This window comes from Zosterops lateralis, assembly GCF_965231275.1.
Source record: "Zosterops lateralis genome assembly, chromosome: 29".
Classification (NCBI taxonomy): domain Eukaryota; kingdom Metazoa; phylum Chordata; class Aves; order Passeriformes; family Zosteropidae; genus Zosterops; species Zosterops lateralis.
Window position 1 is genome coordinate 1,410,557 of NC_139789.1, and position 16,207 is coordinate 1,426,763.

General features: G+C 58.2%; 1 protein-coding gene across 1 annotated transcript; it reads left to right on the top strand.

Annotated features, from left to right (window-relative positions):
• On the top strand, positions 1-15,756 carry LOC310920253 (nuclear receptor ROR-beta-like). The gene is made up of 10 exons (XM_083880107.1): positions 1-28; positions 7,458-7,543; positions 7,642-7,783; positions 8,131-8,544; positions 9,015-9,136; positions 9,401-9,533; positions 10,595-10,702; positions 11,099-11,209; positions 11,533-11,645; positions 12,203-15,756. Exons 1-10 carry the CDS (start codon positions 22-24, stop codon positions 12,362-12,364), a joined length of 1,398 nt encoding a protein of 465 aa, XP_083736233.1. The 5' UTR covers positions 1-21; the 3' UTR covers positions 12,365-15,756.
• Positions 15,757-16,207: the final 451 nt, after the last annotated feature.

Consider the following 16,207-nt stretch of genomic DNA (forward strand, 5'->3'; position numbering starts at 1 on the left):
GCCCTGACCGCGGCGGACACGATGCGAGGTGGGTCCGGGGGACCGGGGGCTGCGGGGGGCAGCGGCACAAGTTGGTCCCGGTGGGGATCGGGGAGACCTGCATCAGCCTGGCAGAGGGGGACGGGGAGGACCCGACGTCAGCCCGGACGGGGATACGGGGAACGCGCATCAGCCCCGCCGCTGGGGGACGGGGGGACGCGGTGTCAGCCCGGACAGCGGCAAGGGGGGATCCGCAGCAGCTTTGCTGGAGGGGGACGAGGGGACCCGTATGAGCCCCGCGGAAGGGACGGGAAGGACCCCGCACCAGCCCCACCGGGGACACGGGGGAACCCTCATCAGCCCCGCTGGAACGGGACAAGGGGGGCCCGCACCAGCCCCGGGGAGGGGAATGAGGGGGGAACCCGCACCAGCCCCGCCGGGGCCGCTCTGCCTCCTCCAGCTCCCCCTTCGTTAGGAATAAAATTCTTGTTTATTTTGCTTTGCTTTCCGACGCCGGCTTAGACGCACTCTTAAGCTTTTCCCCGCACTAAACCCCTTAATCTCCTCTTCAATATGTTGCTCCCACCAGTGCTGGATTTATTGTAGTTTTTTTCCCCTTTCCCCCCTCCCCAGGCGTGGGGGGCATTTTGGGAGGCTCCCGCAGGGACGGGCGAGGGATCAGGTGATGTTTTGGGTGCCCCTTGCCCAGGGCAGGGGTGAGTGGTGCCAGCAGCTGTCTGGTTTTACCCGTTACCAAAGGCAATCCCTACTGTTCACCCCTCTGCTTTGCCAAAGAGGCGGTGGGGAGGAGGAGGATGGAGGGAGGAAGGCTCCAGCGGGACAATCCAGCGGGGCCTGGTGATGGTGACGCAGCGGTGGCCGGACTCAGCTCTGTTCCCAGCGTGTTGGGAGCACCGCTGCACCCTGGGCTGGGATTTTCATCCTCCTTTAAATCATTTTTCCATCATCCCCTGCCTTCCCCAAGCCCTTCGCCCTACCAGGACTCTTTCGTGCCCCTCCTTGGGTGTGTTTTGGGGGTGCACGTCCTTGGGCACATTTTGGGGTGTGGGTACCAGGATGTTCATCCCCGAGCTCCTCAAATCCTGCTTCCTCCCTGCGCCGCGGGTGCTGCGGCTCTGCCCCCGCCGCACTCTTGTGTAACGGTGGGGCCGAGGTGGGTGAGGAGGGCGAGGTGAGCCCCCCACATCCCCTTCCTGCCCCTCGACACCCTGGGTTTTCACCTTTATTAGGACAGAGGAAAGCATTAACTCCTGCCTAATTGCGAACACACCTGGCTCTTACGTAGCACTTGGACAGCCAGCACTGGCTTGATTAGCAACTGGATGAACTTTTCCATTTTAAAAAATATTTTTCCTTTCCCCCCTGAATTGCTGGTGTTGACCCTAATTTAGGGCCAAACCCTCCTGATATCCCACTATTTCCCCCAGTCGGGCGTTTTTCCCGCAGTCCCGCGTCCTCATCTCTCTCGAAGTCCAAATGCCGCATGGCGACGCCAAATTGATTCAATCTCCATTTTCCTTCCCAAAACCGACACCGCTCTGCCCCATTTCCCTGGGGGCCACAGCAGCTCCTCGCTCCTGTCCTTCCCTGCGCGGCTGCGCCGGGGCCGGGGAAGAGGCTTTGCCTTGTATAATCCTATACGGTTTCCAGCCCTCCTGCTCACTTGTTTTGCAAGCAGCGTGGCGAGGAGCGTGCGGTGGCTCGGCAGCCTTTGCGACTTGTCCTAGTGACCTAGATCTGTCATTGGAAAAATCAGAGAGGGCGGAGGAGGAGCTTCCCTGCCCGTTTCGGCGGCGTGCACACGCTGGCGCGGCCCAGGGCGGCCGGCACCCACCGGCCTCCCGCACGACGGCGGCGCCTGGCCCGGGGAGCAGAGCGCGGGGACGGCCGCGCCTGTCACTGCCCAAAAAACAAGCCTGGAGGAGAAAGCTTTCTGCCGGCTTTATGGGGTCCTGAGTGGTCCAGACGGGATTTGGGACCCCCCACCCTGATGACCCCAGGGAGAGTCAGCACCTGGAGAGGGAAGAGCAATAGTGGGGGGCTGGTGGTCCCTGTCCCCAGCCCAGCGTCCTTGTCCCTGCTCCCTGTCACGTTTAACTTTGAAGTCGCAGCGGCTATTTAAAGAGCTGCTAATGTCTAAATCAGCCCGGTTTATCGGATGTGGTGAGCAGAGCTGCTCTCCTGCCTTTTTTTAGCCCCAGGGAGATAATTCCCCCCGGTTTAGCAGCAGTGCCGGATGGGGTTCTCCCACCGCAGCCCGGTTTGTCCCCACCCCGGGCTGGCAGGACCCCTCCCCGCTGCCTCACCTTTGCCACCCTTCTGCAGCAGGCAAAGTGCAAAGGGCTGCGTCCTGCGCCGGCGGGGCTGGCCTTGGCACGGAGCTGCGTGGCACGGGAGCTGCTGAACCGGAGCTGCTGAACCGGAGCAGCCCGGGCAGGAGCCGGGCGGCCCCGGGGGAGCCACATCGCCCGTCCGGGGCTACGATTTCCCTTTTAGGGGCACACACTGCACCCGGGGACAGGGAAAAACAGCACTTTTCTGGTGACCGAGGAGAATGTAAAACTTCCGTGCCTGCAAAGGAAGGTGGCCAGGGGTTGCCCCAGGGCAGGGTGAAAGCAGCTGAGAGCTGTTCTGGCCCAAAGTTTCCAGGAAATCTTTGCTAATCAATTAGGAAAGCAGTTACCCCTCCAGTATCCCAGCCCGGCACGGGGCCGTGGTTGTGTCATCTAAATCTCCCCTACAGTCCACTTGGCCTCGGTGCTGCCACTGTCCCTGTGCCTGGAGCTGGGGCTGTGAACACCCGGCATGGGCCTGGCTTGTTTGGGGTTCCCCGGGGTGCAGGGATGGGGATGGGATTTTTTGGCAGCCATGGCTGAAGTCCCGGGGTGTTGGGAGACCCTGAGGCACTGCAGCACTGGAGGCTGTTTAATAGCAAAGCCAACAGCAGATGTAAAGGGGTGATAATTCCTTTTATTTCCTTATTTATTCCTACCCCGACAGCAAAACACAACTGTGGATGGTGGCTGTGGGGAAGTGCAATCACTCCCGGGGCTGGAGGTTGCTGCAGGGGATGCAGGAACAGAGCCAAGGTTTAGGGCAGGAATGGGAAATGGGGTGGCATTGTAGGTCCCTGCATGTCCCTGTGGGTCCCTGCAAGTCTCTGTGCTGCCTGGACTCATCCTCCTCCCCCTGCTCTGGATGCACCAGGGGGATGCTGAGTCCTCCTGGAAGGAGAGAGCTGGTGGAGGCAAAGCATTGGAGCATCCCAGTGCCCGGGCTGGGGGATGCAGGGGGGCTGCAGGGCTGCTGCCAATTACCAGGGTGCCTGTCCTGCAGCATCGATTGAGCCCAGCAGAGGGATGGGGCACGGCCCTGCTTTCCCAGCAGGTTCAGTGGGTAATGAGCCGGGGCACTGGGGAAGCTTGGGGGGGTATTTGGGGCAGGGCTGGCCCCAGAAGCACGGAGCCACCTCTGAAATACTCAGAGCTGGGATGCTCACCCCACTGCCCCCGGCAAGGACGCCATGGCCTCACACGGTCCCCCAGGGGAAGGAGTGGCCACATTCTGCCCCTGTGGGGTGACAGCTGTGCAGGCTCACCCTGGGGCACTGTGCAGGGGATTGTGCAGGGATCTGCCAGTGCACCCCAAAATTTACCCCTCGCAGGAGTCCTCACCCCGCAGCCAGGGGCAACCCCAGTTATGCCGATGGGAGGGGGGACAGCTCCAAAAAGCCTCCAGCAGCAGTGGGCTCACAGCACGTCCCGAGGCTATTGATGAAGGTTTTGGGGTGATTCCCCCAAAGCAGCGAGATCATACGGCCGACGGGAGGGATGGGGGGAGGAGCAGGAGGTGGACGGGACCACCATCCTCCCTGCACCACAGAGGGGGGTCCGGCCCCCCGTGGCTGCGTCCGACAGGACCTGCTTTGTTTTGTTTTGGGGTGCATGAGATGCCCGCCCTTGGGGCGGAGGCGATGGAGACGAGGGTGTGCCGGCGTGGCACCAAGGCCGATTCCTGCTCCGGGGAGGGCGGTTCTGGCTCTGCCGAAACCACCGGAGCCTCCAGCATGGTCTGGGGTGAGCGGGGTTGGGCTGGGGGGGACACACACGGCTGGGTCTGGGGGGTGACAGGCGACCTGGGCACTGTGCAGGGACAGATCTGTGTCCCTCACCTGAAGGTGCAGCTCAGGGTGGCAAATGGGTGTCCCCAGCTGGAAGTATCACCTCAAAATACCCCAAAATCCCGCTCCCGGTGGCGGGAGGACGGGGTGGCGCCCTGAGCACCAGCCCTGTCCCGGAGCGGCCGCGGGCCCGGAAGGGTTAATGGCTGTGGTTACACAAGCGCGCGTGGCCACGGGCAGAAATTGTGTCAGTGGGACAGGATGGCTCCAACCGCGGGGCCACGCGCAGCCGCCACACCGGGGGCCATCGCCCCGCCACGGCCGGGCCCCGTGGCCGGACCGTGCCACAAGGCCACTTACATAAGGACCGGCCGGTGGCAGCGGGCCGGGAGTTGGGCAAGAAGTGTTTACAGTGGGAGGAGAGCAAATACCACCGCCGGGACATTTTAATTGCCGGCTGGAGATCATTATTACTTATTTTTTTAACCCTTTTGTTGTTTCTTTTATCCTGATCCCTATTTTAGCCCCATGGGCCCCAGGGTGGGATTTCCCTGCTTCCTCCCCGAGAGGGGGAAGAGCTTCACCCCCTCCTAAATATCCCCCCGGATCGCAGTGTGGCCGGTGGTGGCACGGTTGTGGTGGGAGGAGATGCCAGATTGTCCTGTGGGGAAACTGAGGCACGGGGGGGGGGGGGGGGGGGGGGGGGGGGGTAGGTAGTTGGTAGTTGGGGTGGAGGAATATCCGGGATTTGGGGTCTATTGCAATCCTTTCCCTGATCACAGGGAGATTTGGGGGACGCGGGGGCTGCTGTGGCCACCCCACCCGCACCCACATTCCTTCTCATCCTTCTGGATTTGCCCCAGGAGCTGTCTGGGGGTCGCAGGGGAGATGGTGCAGCCGCCTCGGGGGTCCCCGGCTGCGGCACGAGGGGACTCTGATGGAGCCGACTCGGTGATTCAGCCGGGTTTACAATCAGAGCAGCAATTAACCGTGCTGGGCTGTAATTGCCATCGCCAGGTTACGGCCGTATCTCCACGTCAGTTATTTGGGGCGAGCGTCTTACCAGCGGGTCAGGTGCCAGTGGCGGGCACGGCCGGGTAATTAACAGGATGGTAATTAGAGCCCAGAGGGCTGCGGGCACACGGAGGGTGGCCAGGACTTCTCCTTCACCAGGACAGCATCATCCCCATCACACTCAGCTCCGGGGGGCTCTCGGGGGGCTCCCCTCTGTCGCAGGGGCGGGATTTGGCCATGGGCATTACACGAAGCCTTTGGGATCGTTGGGGCTTTGGGGCGCTGTGGGGTGGGCGGGCTGGGCTCTGCAGGGTGGCTGCCGGCGGTACCGGGCCGTGCTCAGCCCCGGTGTTTGCCGGTGCCGGTAATTCCGGGTACCGGAGTATCGGCCGCGGGCGTGAGGGCGCGGCGCCCGCGATGCATCACCCGCGCTGCCGGCGGCTGCAATTAACGTTGCATAACGAGCCGACGCCGCTTCCTGCCGGGGGCGGCATCCCCTCCCTGTGCCCCCCGCCATGCCGCCACCTCGGTCCCATCCCGGGACAGGGCTCGGGGCAGGGTGCTGGAGAGAGGGGTGGTCCCTGCGGTCCGGCAGCGTGGGGGAAGATGGCAGCGGGATCCAGGGAATTGGGGGGTGTCCTGGTCATCGGAGCTGGGCGGTGATTTGTGATTTGGGGGTGGCCACACGCGGCCCTCCTGCTGCCTCCATCCCCCTGTGAAAGGTGGGGCTGCGGTGTCCGTGCAGTGCGGGGGATGTGGCTGGGCATCCCTGCCCTGCCCACCGCGGGGAAATCAGCTCTGCTCGCCTAGGCCCAGAACCACGGCAGAGGCGTAGGCAGAGGATGTGGGGAGGGGCAGGGATGGGATGTGACTCCCTCGAGTCGGGGGACAACACACAGCCCTGGCAGAAGCCCAGCTCAGTAGCCTGGGGAAGGAGGGGTAAGGCCCAAAATCACCTGGTGCATGTGGGGCATTGGGTTAATCAGTGAGTCAAAGGATGCAGGAGGGATCCATCCCTCTGCTTACACTTGGATTTGGAGTGAGTCCTTCCCCAGAGTGGCCCAAAGCAAACATGCCCCAGGGGATACACTGATGGCATCCCTAGGGGTACCAATAGCATTCCTGGGATATTGAGCATCCCTGGGGGTACTGATGGCTTCCCTGAGGGATTGATAGTATCTCTAGGAGGGGCCAATGCCATCCCTGGAGACTGAGCATCCCTGAGGGACCGATGGCATCCCTGGGGGACCAATGGCACCTCGGCTGCCCCTCTGCCCAGTGAGGCTTCACTGCCCCATTCCAGCCTCCCCCAGGCAGCAAGGGACCCCAGGAGCCTCCTGGGTGCTGAGGTACAGGTGGCACTGGCTGAGCACTGGGACTGTCACTCACAGACGTGGCCCTACAAAACACATCCCTCGACCAGAGCTGATGGCTCCCGGGGGAGAAGGGAGGCAGAAGGGAATTACCCGAGCGGGGATTTGCACAGGCCTAGGAGATTGGAAATAACCATAATCTGGCCGTGGGGGTTATTTTGGCGCGGTGGTGGCTGCCCAGCACCCTCGAGAGCAAGGCCAGGCTGAGCCCAGCTGGGTGGTGCGGGGGCTGGAGTGAGGATTAGAGGGTGCAGAGATGCCGGGAGGCACGTACGAGTCCCAGGGGTGCCGTGCAGCCCCCCCGTGTGGGTCGGGAGGGCAGAGCCAGCCCAGATCTGGAGCAGCTGGAAAATGAGGAGGACGAAGCCTATTAGCAGCTCAGTGCCAGCGAAGCAGAAGCGGGGAGGGAAGCGGATTTGTAGGGGGAAGGGAGCCAGGACCTTGAGCTGGGGATGGCTATATTGGTCCTGGGTTTCAAAGGAGCTGCTGGGGGGGGCCCAGACCCTCTGCTTGGGCCAGACCTCCAGTAGCAAAGCATCTGCAGCTGCAGGGATGGGGATGGTTCCTTTGCCAAGGCTGTCCCTGTCCTGGTGCACGCATCAGTGGAAAAATGAGGGGAGTGATTCCAAAACAGGGTCCCAGGTGGGCTGGGGCAGAAGCATTCCGTGCTCTCCCGGATCCAAGGGCTTTCCTAACCTGTCTCTGACTGCTGGGGATGGGGGTACCCCACACCATGTGTGAACCTTTTAGCGACCTCTTTGAGGTGCAAGAATCCTTGTGGGGTCTGTGGGAAGGGCTGAGCTGCCAGTGGGTGCAGCTCTCGTGCCTCAGTTTCCCCAGGTGCTGAGCCAGCCCATGGCTGTCATGGATAGGGGGTCATCTCCCTCCTCCCGTTCAGCAGTGACCATTATTAACCCCCGTGGCTTCCCCCCTTTCCCCATCCTCTGCAGCCCAAATCGAGGTGATCCCGTGCAAGATCTGTGGAGACAAATCCTCAGGGATCCACTACGGTGTCATCACCTGTGAAGGCTGCAAGGTGAGCCCGGGGACGCCGGGTGCCGGCAGGGGGGCGGCCGCGTGGGCTTGGCTTCCAGCCGGGCACATTCCCAACTCCTCCCGTCCCATCCCGGGCAGGGTTTCTTTCGGAGGAGCCAGCAGAACAACGCCAGCTACTCCTGCTCCCGGCAGAGGAACTGCCTGATCGACCGCACCAACCGCAACCGCTGCCAGCACTGCCGCCTGCAGAAATGCCTGGCACTGGGCATGTCCCGCGACGGTGAGTCCGGCCCCCCGGGGGACCTGCTCCTCCTCAGAGAGAGTCAGGAGCTCAGGATGAGGCTGCTTCCCCCACAGGGCCAGTGCAGTGCAAGGAGGGTTTGGGAAACAAGAAATGCTTTTGTGTTTTCCGTGGGAAAATCTAAACTGGTTGTTTGGTTTCACTCAGAGTTGGTCTGGGATGGCGGGGGGGTGCATCCAGTGGGGTCCCAGCCCCACTTGGGGCTCGGAGACCCCCAAACCAGGCATACCCAGGGAGCCAGGACGTTTCCCAGGGCAGTGGGTGGTTGTGGCTTTGCCCTGGGGGGTGAAGCTGCCCTGACACGGCCGACATCTCCCCCGGGGCAGCGGTGAAGTTTGGCCGCATGTCCAAGAAGCAGCGGGACAGCCTCTACGCCGAGGTGCAGAAGCACCAGCAGAGCCAGGAGCAGAGCGCTGGCACCAAGGATGAGCCCGAGCCCCTGAGCCGTGTCTACACCACGAGTGTCAGCAGCGGCCTCTCGGACCTGGACGACATCTCCACGCTGTCAGACGGGCTCCTCTTCGACTTCCCCCTGACCCCCGATGGCAGCAGCACCTACTACAACCTGGACCTGCTGGCCTCGGCACAGCCCTCACCTGACCAGTCCAGCCTGGACGTGGCTGATGCCACGCTCATCAAGCAGGAGTCCATCTACGAGCTGATGCTGGAGCCAGCACTGTTGGCACACGGGGCACTGGAGGGTGCCCAGCTGCCCCCTGACATCTCTGTCCTGGAGATTGGTGAGCACTAGTGTGGTGCCAGGCACATGTGGGGTGTGTGTGGCCCCGAGGATGGTGCTTGGGGCCATCCCAGCACCTTGCAGGACATACCCACCTCATGGGACTCACACCTGGTGTAGGGGAAGGTGTACCTGCCCATGGCAGGGGTTGGAATGAGACTTAAGATGAATAAATGGATGGGATTTAAACTCCCAACCCAAACCGTTCTGAGATTCTAAGATGGTGAGCCCCGCCTCAGCTCCTGGAGTAGCCCCAAGGTTCCCTGATGGAGCTCAGCCCACACAAGGTCATGTGGCACATCCCTTGCTTGCTTTAGGCTCAGCCCCGGCTGCCCCATCTGTCCTCACAGCCCTGTGACACTATGTGAGAGCCCCATCACCCCTCCAGCCCCCAGCCCCAGAGGAGAGGATGGGGTTGGGGTCCCCAGAGGTTGGGGTCCCCAGGTCTCACCCGCTGTCCCCACCTTGCAGACCGAGTGGCCCAGAATGTGGTGAAGTCACACCTGGAGACGTGCCAGTACACAACGGAGGAGCTCAAGCGCCTGGCGTGGAGCCTCTACTCCCCTGAGGAGGTCCGTGCCCTGCAGAGCAAGGTGAGTGCCACTGTCACAACCCCCTGCCACAGCCAGTGTCCCCTGGGGCTATGCTGAGGTAGGGAAGAAGGTGAGGAGGGTCTGTCAGTGCTTTGGGAGCCGCCCAGTGGAGGAGTTTGCAGTGGCAGCTCACATCCCAGGTGTCCTAATGCCACCATCCCCTGTGGACGGCACGGCACTGGGGTCTTGTCCCTGCCCTGGGGGTCACAGAGCTGGGGTGCCGGGGTGTCAGCACACCCTGAGAGTGTCCCCAATGTGTCACAGAGCTGCGAGGCCATGTGGCAGCAGTGCTCGCTGCAGATCTCCAATGCCATCCAGTACGTGGTGGAGTTCGCCAAGCGCATTGATGGCTTCATGGAGCTCTGTCAGAATGACCAGATCATCCTGCTGAAAGCCGGTAAGAGGGGGGACCCCCACCACCCCCCTTGTGTCCCTGCCACCCCCCTTTGTGTCCCCACTGTCCCCTCCCATCCTCAACACCTCTCCCAAGTGGCAGCTGTGGGTCCAGAAGCAAATCCCATCTTTTCTCTTGGCTGGTGCTTTCCTTTTGGGGGTCCCCTCCCCTGCTGGCCCAGTTCTCCTAGTGCTGGGGGAGCAGGTGCTGGGCTGGAAGGAGCTGAAGGTCATGTTTAAGGGCGATGGTGGAGGGGGGAACGTGGGGAGTGGCTGCCTTGGGCAGAGGCTTTTCTCCACAGCCGCCCTCATCCAAATGTCACCCAGAAACTGGGATGGAAATGAGAACAGAAGGTTTTCCTCTGGGAGAAAGGATGTCAAACTCAAACAGGAGCAGGGAGGATTGAGAGAAAAGGATTGGCCTCTTCTCCCAGCAAGAGACTGGGAAGAGGAGGATGATGGCAGCGCACACCCATGTCCTCCACCCTTCCATCTGCCCAAGCTGGCAATGCCCTGCCCAGCCCAGGGAGCTGAATGTGCAAAATCCTCAAAACACTGGAAAAATCTCCTAGTTTCTAGTCTGTCAGAGCTGGGGAGCTGAGATTAGCACCCAGTACTGGGGACATGTGCCAGTGTCTCAGCAGGGTGCTGTACCCCAAAGCCAGAGCTGGCCATGCCTGACACGCTGGAGTTTAACTCATTCTTTCATTTCTTCCTTCCATTTTCTTTTTATTTATTTTGTTTTCACCCTTTCCTCTCTCTCGGTGCTCCACCACGACCTCGGTCTCTCTGTGCCTGTCTGTGAATGACTGGATAATATTTCCCTTTGGTGAAATATTGTGGTCACAATTGGACACCTAAAAAACCCAACCAATCCCAAAAACCCAAACTGGATTTGTTGAAATATCCATTCTGCTCTTGGGAATGAACAATCTGGACTTCAAACATGCACTGGGGGCTCTCCTCTTTCTTACATTTGGTCCTGGGGTGATGGAAACCCCCTGACCTTCCCCGCCCTGCCCTGCCCTGCCCTGCCCTCGTCTGCGCTCTCTCTGCCTACATCAGGTTGCCTCGAGGTGCTCCTGATCCGCATGATCCGCGCGTTCAACCCCTTGAACAACACCGTCCTCTTCGAGGGCAAGTTTGGTGGGATGCAGATGTTCAAATCTCTCGGTAAGAGCTGCTGAGCTGCCCCTCCCTCGGGGCTCTCCTTCTCCTCCTTCTCCTCCTTCTCCTCCTTCTCCTCCTTCTCCTCCTTCTCCTCCTTCTCCTCCTTCTCCTCCTCTTCCTCCCCCTAGTCCTCTAGTCCTTCTCCTCCTTCTCCTTCTTCTCCTCTTCTTCCTCCCCTTAGTCTCTGTTTTCCCTGTCCCTGTTCCTGTGCCTGTATCTGTCTCCCTCCTCTCCCTCTGGAGCCCAGACAAGGCTGCAATTTGCAGCCAGGTGAGTGTCCAGGACCCCCCTCCACCCATCTCATCTCCCAAAACCTTTCCAAGCTCTGGGTGCCACTGGGTTCTGCTGATGGGTGTGCAGAGCAGTGACAGTGACGTGTCCCCACTGTCCCCTGCTCAGGCTGTGACGACCTCATCGGTGCCGTCTTCGAGCTGGGGAGGACCCTGTGCCGCCTGCAGCTGTCGGATGAGGAGCTCGCCCTCTTCACTGCTGCTGTCCTGCTCTCCCCAGGTACTGGGGGGCCATGGGGAGGGCTCTATATCTGGGGGTGTCCTGTGGAGACCCATAAACCTCAGCACTGCTTCCTTGGTGGATGATTTCAGTTACTCCTGGGAAGGGAACTTGGGGGAAAAATGCATCTAAAGGTGCACAAAATACATCTGTGAAATCTTAGTGGGAAGAGGAACCGTGTCACTTAAGGTGGGGTGGTGAGCATAGAGAGGAACCAAGTGTCCCTAAAACCATCCTGGAGAGCAGGAAGGGTTAAAAGAGCCAGGGGTCACTGCCCTGTGCCTGGGAGAGACCCTGTGGTGACTGTCATTCCTCTCCTGCAGACCGCCCGTGGCTGACTGAGTCCAAGAAGGTGCAAAAGCTCCAGGACAAGATCTATGTGGCCCTGCAACACGAGATCCAGAAGAAACACTCCGCTGAGGACAAGCTCTCAAAGGTAGTGGCACAGGAAACTCGGCCAGGGGTGCAGGGGGTGTCTGGGGGACGTGGCTGTGCCAGGGCTCATGAGCCACACACGGGCATTTTGGAGAGCGAGACCTCAAACCTGTCAATGTGGGAGGAGAATTTCTCTTTCCAAGGGCTGTGAATCTCCATTGTGGTGCAGGCAGAGGCAGCACCATGCTGCTGAACCTGGCAATGCATCAGGAAGTGTGGTTTTTTTAGGCAAAAGGAGCCATTTTGGGAATGCTTTGACCTGTACAGAGCTAGGGTGGGGAGGAGCCCCCCCTGTGAAAAGATGTGGGTTTGGGGGTGAGGCCAGGTTGCTGCTGGGCTGTCCTAAGGCAGGGAGTGTGCTGGTGCCCCAGCACCAGGCAAAGCCAGTGAAACCCACCCACTGTGCCCAGGGAAGGGGGAACAGCAGTGCAAGGGACACCAGCTGGGAACCCAGTTGTCCTCAAGCCCCCCTGCTTGTCCCCAGGGGAGGGGGAACAGTGGCATCAGGGCCACTACACTCAGTACCTTAGTGGTCACCACTTCCTTCTCTCCCTGCAGATGGTTTCCAAGCTGCCCTTGATGAAGACCATTTGCAACCTGCACTTGGACAAGCTGGAATTTTTCCGTCTCCTGCACCCGGAGACTGCCATGAACTTCCCCCCTCTCTATAAGGAGGTTTTCAACTCGGAGCTTCAGTACAGCGACCCCCGGGAGAGCTAAGGCCGGGAACCAGCGGCCCCCTTCGAGTTCCCCAAAACTTGGAGATGAACTGCGCTTCAGAGGTTTGGGGCAATTTATTTAAATCAAATAATCAAACTCAAGAGAACCCCGGGGGGGCTGCGGTGCCTCCCTGGCCCCATCTCCTCGCTGTGGATTGCAATAGCTCTTGAATGTAAAGCACCTTGAAGGAAAAAGCAAACGGACTTTGCCATACCAGTGAAATGAATGTGAAATCTCTGCTCGGGAGAGGAGAAGCTCCCGGCAGTGGTGAGGGACCGGCTGCTCCCGGTGACACGGGAGGAGGGAGTGCCCTTCCCGGTGTCCCGGCTGCACTCTCCACCTCCGATTTTTATTTCTTTATTTTTTAATTATTATTTTTATTTTATTGGGTTTTTTTTTACCCAAACACCAGGCATGGGATAAAGAAGGGGCAATGCTGACTCGGCTGGGTCAGGTTGGGGCTGGAGCTGAGGAGAGGGAAAAGACAGAGCCTTTGCTTTATTTCATCTCCCATGGGTGCAGCGGGCCCCTGAGAGCTTGACCAAGAAAAGTCTGGCTGTGGCTGGTGGGGGATTCAGCACAGGAATTTCCTGTGGAGGAGTCTGGTTTGAAGGAAAAGATGCCCAGTGCAGCAGGGGAAATGTTTTGCAGGGTCTCCATGCCCTCCATCACAGCATTTTCCCAAACTCCCAGACAGCTCCTCATGCAGCTGGGCAACCACCCGACTTTACAGAGCCAATTCAGCAGGTTCACCTGCCTCGTGCCACCTTTGTGCATCCCAAAAGCTTTTCCAGGCCCATGGGACTTCAGCCAGAGCCCAAATCCTGGCCATCCCACCCTAGAGGCACCTGTGGCCACTGGAGGGGCTCCAGGGCTGTCCTTGTCCCCGTGGTGGCTGCAGTAGCAGTGGCTCTCCGAGTGCTGCTATTGTGTGTAGTTCTCTTATCAATCCCATTAAAACTGCCCCATGGTTCAGCGTCCAGAGGAAGGTTTGTGGCACTTCCTCCACCCAGCCCACAACTGGTTCCATTCCCAGGTTCCCCCTTCCCACACCACTCACAGGAGCCCAGGCACAGCTGCCTGCTGCTGCAGATTGAGTTGGACCCAGGCTTTCCCCTCAATGAGCTCCCTAGAACTGTTATTTTGGGGGTCGGTTTTGAGTTAGCAGGATTTAGGAGCTTTTTAGGAGGAGAAACTGCCTGTTGGAGTCAAGGGGAAGTGAAAGGTCCTTATTCCTTCCCTTCAAGGAATAAGGGTGGTTGGAAGGAATGTGGTGTTTGGGACCTGCTGCTCCTTTTGGGAGGCTCAAAAGGGGATAAAGGGAAGGATTTGTGGGGTGATGCTGTTCTAGGCCACAGCAGCAGAGGATGCTTGAGAGACTCTGTGGCTCTGCAGATGGATTTTTCTGTCCCTGTTCCTGCTCCTGCTGCAGCAAATGCCAAAAAACTACAAGGGAAAAATCTGCTCCGAGGCAGCCCCAGTTTCTGCTGACAAAGGGCTAAAATCCCAAGCCCTTTCCTGCTTCGTGCTGATTCCTTGTGCACCCAATCCCATCCTCCGGCAGCTCAGATCATCCCTGAGTGAGAGCCAAAACCTTTGGATTCATAACTGCACCCTTTAAACTAAATGAGCAGCTTTCTTAGTGACATGAGGGATATTCCTGCTTTTATTAAAAGACCTCCTAGGGAAGACCATGGACCAACCTTGACGAGGGAAGCCTCTCCAGGAAGCTGATGGGATTTCTACTCCACTCAAAGGCAGAGGGAAATGTGGGACTGCGTTCCTCCCCGGCAGCTGCCTTGTGCAGCCCTGAGCTCCCTGGGTTTGCTGAGCACATCCAGACTGCTTCTGGGAGTAGACTGGAGCCCACCAGCCTTGGCTCCCTCTCCTCTGGAGCCAGGTCTCTGGGAAAAGGCTGCTGGCCCTCCCACAGCCCCACGCGACGTCCAGTGCCAATGCGTCGCTGTCCAGCGCAGCGTCCACAGGGTGGGGATGTGCCCGGCTCCTCTCCTGCCCTCTCCAAAGCTTGGACAGAAGCAAGAAGTCAGTACTGCCTTTTACGTCCAGAGGGTTGTGCCTTTTTTTTTTTTTTGGAAGCATCATTTCTGACAGCACCGTTCACTTCCCAGGAAAAGCACCCCCAGAACATGACTGTGCTTCTTCGCAGGGGCGGCCGTGCTGCCATGCTTGGAAGGAACAGCCCATGGATATTTGGAAATGTTTGGGGAAAAACAGAAAAAAAAAGAAAAAAAAAAAGCACATACCCTTCTTTTCGCCCTCAAGTATCCGTCAGCCAACACACACCAATGGTCAGCACCACCAACTTCATTTCATCCGGCAAAGAACCCAGGAAAGCACCTTAACTCGGGAACAGGCGGGGCCCTCGCCGCCGGCCGCGCTTCTCTGGCTCACGGCACATCCCGTGGGGAGAGATTCTGGATCATTCTGAGCAATAAGAGCCCCCCATGGGAACCTAGGGAAGACTGGAAGTATTAAGCACGTGTAACTCGACCTGCCAAACCGCGGGAACCTGCACTTTTCAGTTGTCTTTAAAGGAACCGACTTGATTTGATGATTTTTTGGGAGGGGATAAAGTGATTCGGTGTCGATTCGGTGATTCCTGGCCTGGGACGGGCGCCATGCATGGAAAGGGATGACAAGGGGTTGGCAGCCCCTGTTTTGGGCTTGCCAGGGCTGTGCCAAGGTCCCTCACCCCCGTTGGGCCACCCAGAGCTCTGAGCTCACAGGGAAGGGGAGAATGACAAAGCCTGGGCAGAAATGCCCGAAAAAGGGAGATTTCCACTCTCCCCTGTGGCCAGTGGGGAGGGTCCCCGGGAGCCCCTCACCCCTCACTGGCTCTGGTGCTCCGTGCTCGGAGCCTCAGAGATGCTCCCATCCCAGCATGGGATGTTCCTTTCCAACAGCTCTGGGCAGGCTCGGCCGCCAGCGATGGCTCTTTTCCAGACCAAGATTAATTTAGTGTTTGTTTGTCTGCTCTGGCAGTTTAGCTGAGTGTCCATTTTCACCCACAGAACCCTCACACTGTGTATAAAGATGGATCAAAAATATATATAATATATATTCTTGTGAATGTTGGTGCAAAAGAGAAAAATATATAAAGTTCCAGTCGGTTTCATGTTATTTTTTATCTCTATGAATGAAAGGAAGAAATGGAAAACCTTTTATTTCCATTTACCACCCCTCCACACACATCTACCTGTAGATACCAACAGGTTTTATGGAAATGTTTTACTTTTTAGATTTAGGGAAATGCTTCTGTTCTCATTGAATGTTCTGTCTTGTAAGATTGTAATTTCTATTTTTTTAAAGAAAAGAAAATAACTAAATAAAATTTCCTCTTTCAGACCAGTCATCTTAGGAAGGGAGGGCAGGGGAGGGAGAAATGTTTATTTAAGGACAAAAACTGTTGTTGGAATTTTTCATAACATTAAATAAAAAGTAATATAATGTATGGATGACAACCTTTTTACTGAGGTGTGTTCTATAGGTACATAGATGTATATTGCACTAAATTTACAGGAAGAAAAATAAAGTCTGTTTCACAAGGTAAAAAGAAATTATAATGTTGGAAATAATGATTTTAAATGTTAGCAAAGAGTGAGAGTGAAACTGAATCCCTCAAAATGATGGAAAAACCTTAATTTTGTCCATGGACTCACAACCGAGCTGGACCAGAATCCCAGGATGGTTTGGGTTGGACGGGACTTTAGAGTCCATCCATTCCCATCCCTGCCATGGCAGGGACACTTTCCACTATCCCAGATTACTCCAAGCCCTGTCCATCTCTGACACTGCCAGGGATCCAAGGGCAGCCACAGCTGC

Excerpts from the sequence above, each read along its gene's own strand:
- LOC310920253 (XM_083880107.1), top strand. Across the intron at positions 8,545-9,014 it reads CATCTCTGTCCTGGAGATTG|ACCGAGTGGCCCAGAATGTG; the intron begins GTGAGCACTAGT and ends CCCACCTTGCAG. Across the intron at positions 9,137-9,400 it reads TCCGTGCCCTGCAGAGCAAG|AGCTGCGAGGCCATGTGGCA; the intron begins GTGAGTGCCACT and ends AATGTGTCACAG.